At 59.9% G+C, this 13,389-nt stretch overlaps 1 protein-coding gene across 1 annotated transcript in view; it reads left to right on the top strand.

Annotated features, from left to right (window-relative positions):
* The window catches only part of CDH4 (cadherin 4), a 661,165-nt gene extending 648,263 nt beyond the window's left edge, over positions 1 to 12,902 (top strand). Inside the window, exons 12-18 of the mRNA XM_023741423.1 lie at positions 2,349 to 2,602; positions 3,498 to 3,640; positions 6,146 to 6,379; positions 7,604 to 7,837; positions 9,388 to 9,527; positions 10,171 to 10,335; positions 12,696 to 12,902. Of these exons, the coding sequence (XP_023597191.1) occupies positions 2,349 to 2,602; positions 3,498 to 3,640; positions 6,146 to 6,379; positions 7,604 to 7,837; positions 9,388 to 9,527; positions 10,171 to 10,335; positions 12,696 to 12,902 (1,377 nt within the window). The remainder of the gene's footprint in view (positions 1 to 2,348; positions 2,603 to 3,497; positions 3,641 to 6,145; positions 6,380 to 7,603; positions 7,838 to 9,387; positions 9,528 to 10,170; positions 10,336 to 12,695) is intronic.
* The last annotated feature ends 487 nt before the right edge of the window (positions 12,903 to 13,389 follow it).

The raw sequence follows: 13,389 nt of genomic DNA, 5'->3' as shown, positions 1-13,389 counted from the left end.
GTATATATGCAGCCAACCCCACACAGGTTTTTGAGACAAAAAGTAGCAGGAAGAGAAGCAGAAGGAAGAAAGAAGAGAGAAAGAGAAGGCAAGGAACCTTTTAGAAGAGCTATAACGTGGATCAAGGGCTGTAACACTGAAGACAGCGAGAGGCCCAGCAGCAGAGCTGCAGGTGACAGGCCTGGAAGGGACCCTGTGGCACAGTCACTGGTGACAGATGGCAGGGCCAAGAGAAGCTTGTCTTGAGGGGGCCAAGAGGAACCTGTCCGCAAGGGGCCGAGAGGAGCCCGTCCTGAGGGGGCCCAAGAGGAGCCCGTCCTGAGGGGGCCCAAGAGGAGCCCGACCTGAGGGGGCCGAGAGGAGCCCATCCTGAGGGGGCCGAGAGGAGGCCTGCATGGCCAGGAGGAGCTGTGACAGCTGTCCTGCACTGAAGGGAGAATCTGCCTGCATACTTCCTGATCCTGAGCCTGATCCTGAGTTGTAGCCTGTTACTCCCTTAATAAACACTTAACCGTAAGTATGGTCTGTGAGTTCTGTGTGTCCATTGCAACAGATTATGGAACCAAGAAAAGAAGTAGAGCGTGTCACGGGAGGGACAGCTGGTGTCAGAATTGGTAAAAAGTTTGGAGAGTGGAGGTGTGTCTGACGTCTGCCTTATGGGAATCAGTTTGGGGGATGATCTTGGTCATTATCCTCCCTGGATTTCGACCGGTCCTGATGATCACTGCTGCTACCATCATTTTACAGAAGGTTTTTACTTAACTTCATTGAGATTATTCTTGTATCTCATTTCTCTTACACTGAAAACTTTAGGTCCTAAAAATATTAAAGTAGTTGCTTATTTTATGCTTAGTAGAGGGTCAGCAAAAAAGAGAAAGACCCTCAACAAGCTGGATTGACACAGTGGCTGCAACAATGAGCTCAAACATAGCAACAATTGTGAGGATGGCGCAGGACCGGGCACTGTTTCATTCTGTTGTCCACAAGGTCACTATTAGTCAGAACCAACTCAACGGCACTAACAACAACAGGTGCTTATTGACTTTATTCTATAATATGCATAAAAAGTTTTAAAATAACACCAAAATTACTGCTAACACCAAGAGACGCAAATGAGCTTAAGATTTCTTTGCCGTTATTATTGTCCTTAAAATGCATCTGTTAAGGATTTACCCTCGGAATACTGTGCTCTGAAATCACCTGGAATGATTATTTTCTTTGGGAAATATGTTGCCAGTTGATATACAGTTAGTTTTTGTAATTCCATTTGTTTGCAGTTTTTAGGTATTGCTTTCTATATATAATTTCATTTTTAGTACCTCCAGTGTAAGAGACCACATGACTCCAGAGTCAGTTCGGACAAAACACACCGGGGCCGTGCCCCCAGCTCTGCCCTCCACCGCCCTCCTGCCCTCTGCCTGCGGGTCACCATCTTTATTAGTTTTTGACTTATCCTGACAGTGTTTCTTTTTGCAAATATGAGTAAATACACCTAAAATTCACACTCCTACCCTCTTTTACACAAAAGACAGTATACCTCGTGTGTGTTTCTGAGGGCCGCCGTAAAATAATAATAACTGGGTGACTTACAACAACAGAAACGTCTTCTCTCACAGTTCTGAAAGCCACAAGTCCAAAGTCCAGGTATCAGCAGGACTGTTCCTTCAGGAGGCTCTGAGGAAGACCTTTTCCATGCCCCCTCCCAGGCCCTGGTGGTTCCTGCTCCCAGTCTCTGCCTCCGTCCCACGTCTGTGTCTGTCTCCCCCTGCTTTCTCTTGTCAGGACGCTAGTCCTTGGATTCGGGGCCATCCTGATCCAGGGTGACCTCATCGCAAGATGCTTAACTTAGTACCCGTGCAATGACCCTATTTCCAAAAAAGTCACATTCACAGGTTCCTGGAGGACGTATCTTTTGGGGAGCCACCATTCTTCCCACTGCACCTGGTGATGCACCCCTGGATGAGCAACAGTGGGGAAGCTTTACCACGCTAGGCTTGAGGGAGCAGGGTGGGGGGCCCAGCACTGCCCCAGTTCTGCCAGAGGCAGACAAGAGCTGGAGCCGTAGGACTCAGCTACCCAAACCACGGCCCGGGGCAGGGGGCAGGGGTCATTGATCCCAACTTCTTTCTCTCCTCCCATTGGCCAACCCAGCAGGAAGTCAGAAGACAGGGAGCTGGGAGATGTAACCCCGAAGACCAGCCTCCTGAGTGCAGAGCAGGGCAGAGATGGGCAGGAGATGGATAAGGGGGTGGAGTCTAACCAGCCCAGCGTGCACCGCCAGGGGCCGTCCCTCCATGCTCACCCAGCAGTGGCCGCACCAGCTAACCCTCAGGCTTGTCTCATTGCAGGCGGTTGATTACGAGCTGAACCGAGCCTTCATGCTGACCGTGATGGTGTCCAACCAGGCCCCACTGGCCGGCGGCATCCAGATGTCCTTCCAGTCCACGGCGGGGGTCACCATCTCCATCGTGGACATCAACGAGGCTCCCTACTTCCCCTCCAACCACAAGCTGATCCGCCTGGAGGAGGGCATGCCCACGGGCACCGTGCTGACCACCTTCTCTGCGGTGGACCCCGACCGCTTCATGCAGCAGGCGATGAGGTGGGGTCTACAGCGCCCACAGGCCCTCGAGCCCCTGCTGACCAGAGTGGGGGGTCCCCAAGCCCAGGGAGTCCTGGGGGGTGGTTGGGGGTCCCCGACCGGGTTTGTCTTTCAGGACAAGGAGCAAAAGAACCCAAGCCCTGGGGGCAGCCCGGGTCACCCGCCCACCTGATACAGCACAGCCAGCCCTCGAGAAATGATGGCCGAGGTCACTGCTCCCAAAACAGGAGGCAGGACCCTTCAGAGACCTTCAGCAGTGCCCAGCGCTGGCCAGGCTCTGACCCACCCCACCCTCACTCTCTGTATGACTTTGGCAGCTCGCCCACACTCTCTGTTGCTCAGTGTCCCCATCTGTAGAATGGGGACGCTGAGAGTACCTGCCAATAAGAACTCTGCCTGCTGGCCTGAGGACAGCAGGTCCCAGCCCCGAGGTGAAGGCAGACACATAAGCAGGCCCTCTGACCCACCTCAGAGTCCCCGCGGGCAGAGGGAGGGCCCTAGGGCCCCAGAGGGGCGGTTCCCTTCAACCCCCTTCCACAGCGTGCATCGAGCTCCCCTCTGCTGTCGCCACAGTCTGCCGGCTGCTCCCCAAGCACCCAGTGAGCCCTGGGGCTGCAGAGGGAGGGCATCTCCTCCCACAGATGGCAGGGGCGCTCACATGGGCTCTCGGACCTCCACGGGCTCTGGGCGAGGGGTGGACGCCCAAGGGGTGGACTCCTGGCAGCAAGGCCTGCCTGGGTGGGGGCAGCACCTCCATGGAGGGGCCGGAGCCGGGCAGGACTGGGCTGCCCCCTGACATTGGCTGGGAGGGCGGCGCGAAGGGGCCTAGGCAGCTCCGTCCCCCCAGCGCCCCGCCAGGTGGTGGGAGGACCCTCACCCCCTCCTCTCCCTGCAGGTACTCAAAGCTGTCAGACCCGGCCAACTGGCTGCACATCAACACCACCAACGGGCAGATCACCACGGCAGCTGTCCTGGACCGCGAGTCCGTCTACATCAAAAACAACGTCTACGAGGCCACCTTCCTGGCCGCCGACAACGGTGCGCCCCGCTCCGGGAGGCAGCGCATGGGGGCCCTCAGCTGTGGGACGTGAGAGGCCGTGGGGGTTGGGGAGCAGGGCAGCCCGAGGTGCCGTCGCTGTCACTCAGGACCTCAGTCATGCATGTGGCTGGCCCAGCCCCTCGTGCCCTAATGGACATGCACCCTTCAGTGGCGCGCTGAGTCAGTGGCCAACGGGCAGGAGGGCGGCGGGCAAGTGTCCCAGTCTGTCCTTGACTCCACAGCGCCAACCGCTTCTCAGCTTCCCCTTCTGTAACCTGGGAAGCTGAGTCAGATCCGTCCTGTCCTGGCCAAGGACCCCCACACACTGACCACTGAGCAGAGGGGACCGAGCGGCTAGCCCCACCCATTCCCCCCGCCACACCGGGGTCCGCCCCTCGAGGCTCTGACCCAGACACAGCCCCCCGGCACCCTCACTCAGAGCAGGGAGCAGGGGCTGGAGCAGCCCAGAGGCAGTGGATGGAGGTGGGCTCACACCAGAAGCTGGGCCTGCACAGGTAGAGGGGCCCCCAGGAGCCTGGGGTGGAGGGGGGATGGGCTCAGCAGAGGAGGGGCAGGGCGGAAAGAAGGTCCCGGAGACTTGGGGTGTCTCCAGGAGCTGGGAGCTCGCAGCTCTTGGAGCCCACCCTAAACAGGGCGCCCGGAGCTGGGCCATCCACAGCCCTCCATCACGCCGCTGAGCTCCTGAGGGCCCCGCCTGCACGCCCACAGGTCATCACTGCAGAGGGAGGTGGGGAGGCAGGGCAGGCAGGAGGGAAGGTTCCAGAACCAGAGTGCAGCCCCAGAACCACCTACTGACTTGACCCTCCACACTCGTTTCCTCCCCTGCAAAGGGGGGTCTCCCTAGTGCGTCCCGCACAGCGGTGGGAAGGGCGTGAGACCCGAGTGAGCTGGTGTCTCAAGGACCCTTAGCACAGTCCTGGCACGGGGTCAAAGGGCTGACCATGCCTGCTCTGACTGTGGCCCATGTGACTGGTGTCATTGTCACTTGCTGCACACCCACTCATGCCAACATGGCTGACGTCCCAGAGCGGGAGAGCGTCAGCTAGAGCCAGGTTCTGCTGCACGCTGAAGAAGAGCAACAGGAATTTCAACAAGAGCAACATTTATTTTCTTGCATAAAAGACGACTGGAGACAGGCAGCCTGGGGTCAGAACTGAGAACGCAGGCACCCTCTGTGGCTGCTTCACCGGCCTTGGTGTGCCACAGCATGGTCCAGAGCAGCTGCTGGTGCTCCAGCCATCACGACTACGTTCTGGCAAAGAGAAGGAGGCGCAGGAAGGGGAAGGGCACACACCTGCCCTTCTAAGCACTTCCAGGAAGCTCCACATAAGGCTGTCACTCACAGCTCGTGAAAGCGAGAACTTCACCACATCGCCACATCCTGCTGCAAGGGAGGCTGGGAAATGAAGACTTCCAGTGGAGCATCTATGGTCCCAGATAAGATCTGGGGCTCCAATTCTGGTATTAGGAAGAAAGGGGAGAATGGGTATCGGGGTCAACTCGGCAGTCTGTGCCCTGGAGAGACGGTGAGAAACAAGATGATTTCAGGGATCCAGACGTGCTGGGGGGGTGGGAGACAGTGACCAGAGCTTCCTCTCGGCTACAAGCGGCTTGTCCCTGGAGGAGAACTCTCCCGCCACCCTCCGCTGCAGCAGAGCTCTGAGACTAAATGAAATAACGTTAAATGCTCATCACTGCCCTGGCGAGGTGGAAAAGCACGCAGACACCGGTTTGGGGCCCCTCCCGGGTTAAGGGGTCCGCTTGTGCCTCTCCCAACTGTGTGCTGAGCCTCTGTCTACTTAGAGCGTCTCCAAAGGCAGGAGCCACCCACTCGCCGCAGATGGGTTGGAGGTGTTTCCTGGAAGATTCAGAGACACCTGCCTCTGCCCAAAACAGGGTTGTTCTTGTGGACCCCAGGGGCCCTGCTGGGTGGGACCAGGAAAACGCAGGGGGAGGCAGGGAAAGGCTGGTCCTGAGAAGCCCACGGGCTTGGAAAGCTGGCAGGGTTGGCACCCCCACTGCCCAGAATCCTTGGACCTGTGATCGTCACCACGGCTCTGAGCTCCAGGAGTGTGTCAGTCAGGGGTGTGCCTGCCGTGTGCTCGTGTGTGTGCACATGGCTGGGGTGGGGTCATGCCTTGGGGATGTCTTTGTATGTGCTGTGTGCAGTCAAGGGGCTGGGGTGGCAGGTGTCGCTGCAGGAGGGGGACCAGGACCACGGTTACAGCTGGGTGTCCCTGTGTGTGTTGAATGTGTCTTTGTGTCTGTCCTGCATGTGTGATGGTAAGACCATCCGTGTGTCCCTGCTTGTTCTGGGTGTCTGTGTCTGTCCTGCATGCAGCCGTGTGTGTGTGTGTGTCCGTCCTGCTTGTGTGACAGTGAGACCATCCGTGTATCCCTGTGCGTGTTGAGTGTAGTTGTCTGTTGTGTGCGGCATGGCTGTGGCATGCCCGTGGTGACTGTGTGTGCATGTCTGCCCTCAGGGATTCCCCCGGCCAGCGGCACCGGGACCCTCCAGATCTACCTCATTGACATCAATGACAATGCCCCCGAGCTGCTGCCCAAGGAGGCACAGATCTGCGAGCGGCCGGGCCTCAACGCCATCAACATCACGGCGTCCGACGCAGACGTCGACCCCAACGTCGGCCCCTATGTCTTCGAGTTGCCCTTCATGCCGGCTGCCGTGCGGAAGAACTGGACCATCACCCGCCTGAACGGTAAGCCCCTCGGCTGAGCCCCCCTCAGCTGAGCCCCTGGGAGGATCAGGCTGGGCTGGCGCAGCCCGGGAGGTGGGGACAGCCCTGGAGGTCCTAGCCCTCCTGGAGGGCTCCCCACAGGGATGGGGACACGCGCCATGCCCCACTGCTCCACCGTATTCACTCTGTCCAAAATGAGGCCGTGCTGGGAGACGCTGTTTCCTGCCGTTTTAAGCAGCGCAGTCCCGGCACCTTTGCGGCACGACTTTACGCGCTTCTGACAATGTCCTGGGCCAGCGATGGGGCCTGGGCCTGCCTGGTCTACCTCCTTAGATGTTTTCCTAGCCACGATTTGTCATTTAAAGGGTAGCAAAGCTCTGCGGTTTTGGTGGCATTACGGAAATGCCCTCTAGGACAGTGATGTCAATGTCTGGGCCCCACACCTCACCACGGCCGATCACCACCATTTCCAGAAGCTTTTCGCTAATTTTCGGGGCAAGATCTTTGTTTCCTTCTGCATCTTGACTGCTGAGGCACTTCTGCACACGCTCACTGGCCTTTTCACTTCGTCCGTGATCTGTTCAAAGCCCTCGCCTGTTTTTCTTTGGGACTTTCTAATTGATTTGCTAAAACTCTGCCCACTGGGAAACTGGAGCCTCAGCCTGCAGGTGGCACTTGCTTCCTTTTCTTGGATTGTCAGTGTCTTTCAGTTTTGTTTATGGTGCATGGGGGTGGGGGGGGTGTATGTGGGGGTGGGGTGTATGTGTGTGGGGGGGTGTGGTGTGTGTAGGTGTGTGTGTGTGTATGTGTGTGTGTGTGGTGTGTGTGTATTGTGTACATGCTATGTATTATGTGTTACGCATGGTGTGTGTGTGATGTATGTGTTGCGTGTGTGCTGTGTGTGCTGTGTGTGGTGTGCGGTGTGTGTGGTGTGCGGTGTAGCATGCACGTGTGTGGTGTCTGTGATGTGTGGTGGTGTGTGGCGTGGCGTGCACGCGTGTGGCGTGTGTGCCGCGTGTGCTGTGTGCTGTGTGAGGTGTGTGTGGTGTGCGGTGTAGCATGCACGTGTGTGGTGTCTGTGATGTGTGGTGGTGTGTGGCGTGGCGTGCACACGTGTGGCGTACGTGCCGCGTGTGCTGTGCGCGTGGCGTGTGTGTTAACCGCGCCTGTCTTAGCTCTCCACACCGCGGGACATGTGCTCAGCGCGGAGGCCGCTCACCGCGCGTTCTCCCTCACCCCGGCCAGGTGACTATGCCCAGCTCAGCCTTCGCATCCTGTACCTGGAGGCGGGCATGTACGACGTGCCCGTTGTCGTCACGGACTCCGGGAACCCCCCGCTGTCCAACACGTCTGTCATCAAGGTCAAGGTGTGCTCGTGCGACGAGAACGGTGACTGTACCACCGTGGGGGCCGTGGCGGCGGCCGGCCTGGGCACCGGGGCCCTGACAGCCATCCTCGTCTGCATCATCATCCTGCTGAGTGAGTGCACGCCGCGCGGCGGCCCCCCGGGGCGGGTGGAGGGCCGGGGTCGCGAGCCAGGGCCCCTCCTGGGGTGTCAGGGGACGGGGCCCTCCTGGGGTGGTGGGGGGCTGGGGTCGTGGCACAGTGGCCCTCCTGGGGTGGCGGAGGACTGGGGTTGTGGCACAGCAGCCTTCCCAGGGTGGCAGGGGGCGGGGGTCATGGGCACGGTGGCCCTGTGGGGGTGGCAAGAGGGTGGGCTCCACAGCTGGCTTTTCTCAGCGAGGAACTCCTCAGAAAACCATTTAACTTCACGATACATAAAAGGTCTCTCATCACTGTCGATCGGGTACAGGGCCGGCTCGATCCAGCCGCTCTGGATGTCTCCAAGGGCCTGTCTCCTTCCTGCCTCTCCACTCAGCCTTCCAGAGGCCCTGTGTCTGAGGCTGGCTCCCATAGATCCCTGCGGGCACCTCCGCTGGTGGACAGAGCCCCTGGCTCCGCCCAGTCCCCGAGTCAGATTGTTCCGGCCTAAGCCACGCACACTCCTGGAACCCATCACCAGCCAGGGAGTGGGGTGTGCTCACTGACTCTACCCAGGTCACATGCCCCACCAGTTGCTTGGCTTTCCCAGAACCACGTGGCTCCCCAGACAGAAGTGGGGGCTGGGGGTGGGGCAGGGTGCTAGAGAAACGATCCCAGAAGTACCCTCCCTCCTGGACAGTCTCCTGTTCCAACCCAGCCGAGGTGGAGGCCACTCCCCCGTCGGAAACCTGAGGTTCAAAAGGCCGTCAGTTCCACGCCTCCTCCTCCTTCTGGGCTCCCTGCCAGACACACTGTGCCCAAAGCCACCCCTCCCCACTGGGCCCCTCACCTCCCGCTGTCTGGAAAAGTGACTGCCACAAAGACCTGTGGGAGGGCCATCTGGCCCATTCTGTGTGCCATCCTGCCTCCTCGAGGGGGGTCTGGGAGGAGGGAAAATAGGGAGAGGACGGATGGACTGATGGACAGACAGACGCTATATTTGATGGATGGATGGATGGGTGGGTGCGTGGGTGGATGGATGGATGGATATCTCAAATAGCATCCCAGTGCCGGGCAGGGGCAGGAGAGGGTGGTTGGGCCTGTCCAGCTCTGCCTTGGAAACTGTGTGGATGTGTGTGTGCACACACACAAATATGTTTACATGCACACTCATGCACCACAAATGTGTAAACACATATTATGAGTACACATTGCACACGTGAGCAGATATGCACTTTGCACATATGCATGCACTTAGGAGCACACACAGACACGAGGCACACACGTGTGTTCCTGCACAGACACAGCATACATGTGTACATCACGTGTGTGCAAATCTGTGCATGTATGCGTTTGTACATGGTACACGCAGGCATATGAGCCATACACATGCACAAATGCACACATCTGCATGCAGCACAGACATGCACGTACACACCTGCATGTACATGGTCACACACGTGCAGGCAGGTACATTTGCGTGTACACACACGTGCACACACACGTGCACACACACACAGCTGCTCACGACACACCCCTGCCCGCAGCCATGGTTCTGCTCTTCGTCGTGTGGATGAAGCGGCGGGAGAAGGAGCGCCACACGAAGCAGCTGCTCATCGACCCCGAGGACGACGTGCGCGACAATATCCTCAAGTATGACGAGGAGGGGGGCGGCGAGGAGGACCAGGTGAGCCCGCACGCAGCCGAGACCCGCCCACACGCGGAACTCACACCGCACACCTGTGCCCGCCCACACGCGGGACTCACGCCGCGCACCTGCGCCCGCCCCACACGCGGCACTCACACAGGGCTTGCTCTCAGGGTTTAACGATGATGCTTTGTCCTCCTTCCTCGTGTGACCCTGCTGCGTGACCCTGTCGGGCATTCAGAGAAGGTGGGCACAGGACACCTATGTCTTCCTAGCCCTTGGTTCCCCTGCCCACGGTCATATCCTCAGACGCCAGCCTGGCCCTGGGCTCATCCTCCTGCCCCTTCGGCCTGCCCGCTCCATCACCCAGCCCTCCTCCCTCCCATCAGCCTGGCTCTCCTGGGCAGGGGAAGGGGGGAGAGGTCAACATGGCCCTGCCTGGGCAGGGATGGAGGAAGGACAATACGGCCCTGTGTTAGGGGTGGTGCCTGGGAAACCCTCCCCGGCTTGCAGGGCCTCCCAAGGCTGCGGGGCGGTCAGGAGACCAGGACACCGAAGGTGTGGCCTTGTAGACACTGCCTGGTTTGAAACTGGGCTCCGCTGTTGGCTGTAGGAGAGACGCCCTCACCCTCTGCCTTCCCCCCAACCCGTGCCGCCCCTCTGATCGGCCCTGTCCCCCCAGGACTACGACCTCAGCCAGCTCCAGCAGCCGGAAACCATGGAGCACATGCTGAGCAAGGCCCCGGGGGTTCGGCGGGTGGATGAGAGGCCGGTGGGCGCAGAGCCCCAGTACCCGGCCAGGCCTGTGGTGCCACACCCGGGGGACATCGGTGACTTCATCAGCGAGGTGCGTGCCTAGGAGGGGCTGGAGCAGGGCTGAGGGGTCTGAGTGGGGCACGCTGACCACACGGCCGGACGCCTGTGCGCCAACACCCAGCCAGGTGGACCACTGGGCCACCTCGGGGCCCAGTCCCCACCTGAGGACCCCACCCCACCCAGGCGGGCATGTCTCCAGGGGGGACTGGCACTGGGGGGTCCTCTATGGATGCGTGAGGGGTCCTGAAAGCCCCCCCTCACCTCGCCTGTGTCTGAAATTCCACCATTCGTGAGGCCGCGGGCCTCTCTCCACAACCCGTCGCCCGAGGCGTCTTTGTCCACTGCCCCAGGCCCACAGCAGGACACGCCACCCTGAGGGAACCCTTGGCCCCATGACAGGCGTCCTGGGGATGGTCAAGGGTGAACAGAACCCACCTCCCCATTAAAAACAAATTCTGTGAACTCAGACAAAAGCCATCCCCACTGCACGGGGCCGGCTGTGGTGGATGTGAGCAGAGGTTCAGGCCAGCTGTGAGGCTGGGGGCAGACGGTCCCCCATCCAGCCTCATCTGGCAGAGGGGCCATGACCCCTACCTCGTGGGCACGGGGCCTGCATACAGCAGGTGCTCACTAAAGCTTCGTGGCCGCGTGTGCCGCCGTAACAGCAGGAAGTCGGGGGCGGCGGTGGGAACAGCTTTCCAGGGCAGAGGGGCGGAGGCGGGCCGTGGGACACGCAGGCTCACGGAGCTCTCAGGCTCCGATACTGGTCTTGTGGTCTATGGCCACTGGGAGTGGGCTTCCCTGTCTCGCCTCCAGTCCCTGGTGCCCCAACAGAGAACCTGGGGCCCAGACACACCAAGAGCAAGCCCCAGCTCAGGCTGCGCCCAGGCCAGCCCTTGTCTGCCTCCTGCAGCCCCTGCCCACAGGCGGCATCCTTCCCGAGTGGCGCCTGACCACGGGGCCTGGCGCCAGTCCCAGCATGAGGGCTTGGAGGCAGCTCAGCATCAAGTCCCAACAACAAACTCCCTACCTATGGTCCTTCCTCTCTCTAAAAAGACAAGGCTCTTGAATCCGAATCTGAGGCCATCTTGTCCTCTCTCTGTTTAGCCCCAGGGTCTGTGAGAAATTTTCAGGGGAAGGGATTTGTATCTGGATGCACGTGGCGCTAACTAGCTGGATCCCCTCCTTCTGGGCTGAGGGGAAAAGTCTTGGGAGCCGTTTGGAGGCTGCGGACTTGAGAGGGGTGGGCTGGCTTCTGTCCTGGTGGGTAACGTGGGCACTCAGTCCTGGGAGGCTAGCTAAAGCACCAGGGGCCCCAGAAAGTGGAGCTGACCTTACCCGGCGACACTCCGAGGTCCCTAAAAACGGAGGAGCAGTGTAGGCCGTGACAGCCCGGCCCGCCAGCACAGATGGAGGGCCCCGGAGTGCACCTGGCCCGGGACCCTCTGATCCGTGGCTGTCCGTTACAATTCGCCTGTTTTGACTTCCTTGACCCAGGACACAAACCAGCAGGCAGGGTGTTTGTTCTGTTTGAATTAGTTTCCGATCTTTGTCGGGCTTTCCCCAAAGGCAGACCCAGAGACAGAGATTCAAGAGCCTGGGGCCCCAGGAAGCATCAGTCAGGAGTGGGGACGGGAAGCAGGAAGGGAAAGGAGCCAAGGAGGCATCAAGCCAGTGACCCTGCAGGCCCCCGAGCTCGGTCCTGCTGGGGACTGCCAAGAGCCAGCGTACGACACTCCCCTCAGAGCTGTGTCCCCGCGCAGAAGGGGAGCCAGGGTGGTGACCCACTCCCAGGGTGTCTGGTGGAAGGCTGCTCCCAGCGGCACTCTCGGCCAGCCACACAGGGAGTGACGTGCTGGAGGCCACAGTTCCTCGCGGGAGCGAATGCAGGCGCTGGTGGCGGAGGTCTCACCAGTGGGCACTGGGGGCAGGGGTGAGGGTGTGCAGGCAGGGCCTTCACGGCACCTCCTACATTGCCAAAATCTGCTCATGGAAATGTTTAACTTAACAACCTCAGGTTTCCAACTCTTGCCCACCCTAGGTCCACATTGCCACGTGGCAGCAGTCAGCTAGAGTGGAGAACCATCCGCCCCGAGGAAGGACTGAACCCTAGCCACAGGCCCCACCCAGCCCACTTGCCTCAATGTGGTACTTTCACGGGCATTGCTGGCATTTGCATTTGCCGCCTCCTGCGCTCTCTGGCCGCTCCATTGTCCTCACCTCCCTCCCCTTCTCCATGCTCTGAAAGGCCCTTCAGTTAAATGCAGGGGCCCCTTGGTGAGCACCTACTGTATACAGGTCCCGCCTCGTCCTCTTCCTCAGCTCCTCTGCTGGGCTCCCCTTTCTGTTTCAGCGGACCCTCCACCCTAACCCCATCTCTTTGTGAACCAGGGCCTCCGCGCAGCGGACAACGACCCCACAGCACCCCCCTACGACTCCCTCCTGGTCTTTGACTACGAGGGAAGCGGCTCCACAGCAGGCTCCGTCAGCTCCCTGAACTCGTCCAGCTCCGGAGACCAAGGCTATGAGTACCTGAACGACTGGGGGCCCAGATTCAAGAAGCTGGCGGACATGTACGGGGGCGGCGATGACGACTAACGGCCTCACGCCCTCGCCGCACTGAGGAGCCTCCCGGGACGCCGGCGGCGGGACTGGCCGAGGGCAGCCGGGGCCTGTCCTGGACTGTGCGTTCCTGTGCGTTAGGAGGCCTCCGCCCCCCCACATTGAGCTGTCTAGCATGAACACTTCGCGCCTGCCCGCCCGCCCGCGCCGGGGCCCCTCCAGGTAGCCGACGGAAGGAGAGCGAGAGGCACTCTGTCTTAACTTGAATTTCTTAGAACAGAAGCACTGTTTTTAAAAAAAATGAAAGTGCCTTTTGGTACATGTATCCGATCCCCTCAAACTCAGGAGTGACTAAAACAAGCAGGCAGACCAAGCTCCAGCCACCCTGTGCCCCAGCCCCGCTCAGCATCCCGGCCCCAGTGGCACCCTAACTCTGAGCGTCACCCTAACCCTGAGCGGTGCCCTGGCCTTGAGGGTCACCTTGCCCCAAGCGTCACCCCAGCCCCCCGAGCGTCACCCCAGC

The sequence above is a fragment of the Trichechus manatus genome, unplaced genomic scaffold, assembly GCF_000243295.1.
Source record: "Trichechus manatus latirostris isolate Lorelei unplaced genomic scaffold, TriManLat1.0 scaffold00008, whole genome shotgun sequence".
In the NCBI taxonomy this organism is placed as follows: Eukaryota; Metazoa; Chordata; class Mammalia; order Sirenia; family Trichechidae; genus Trichechus; species Trichechus manatus.
This window is presented reverse-complemented; position numbering and strand designations above follow the sequence as displayed.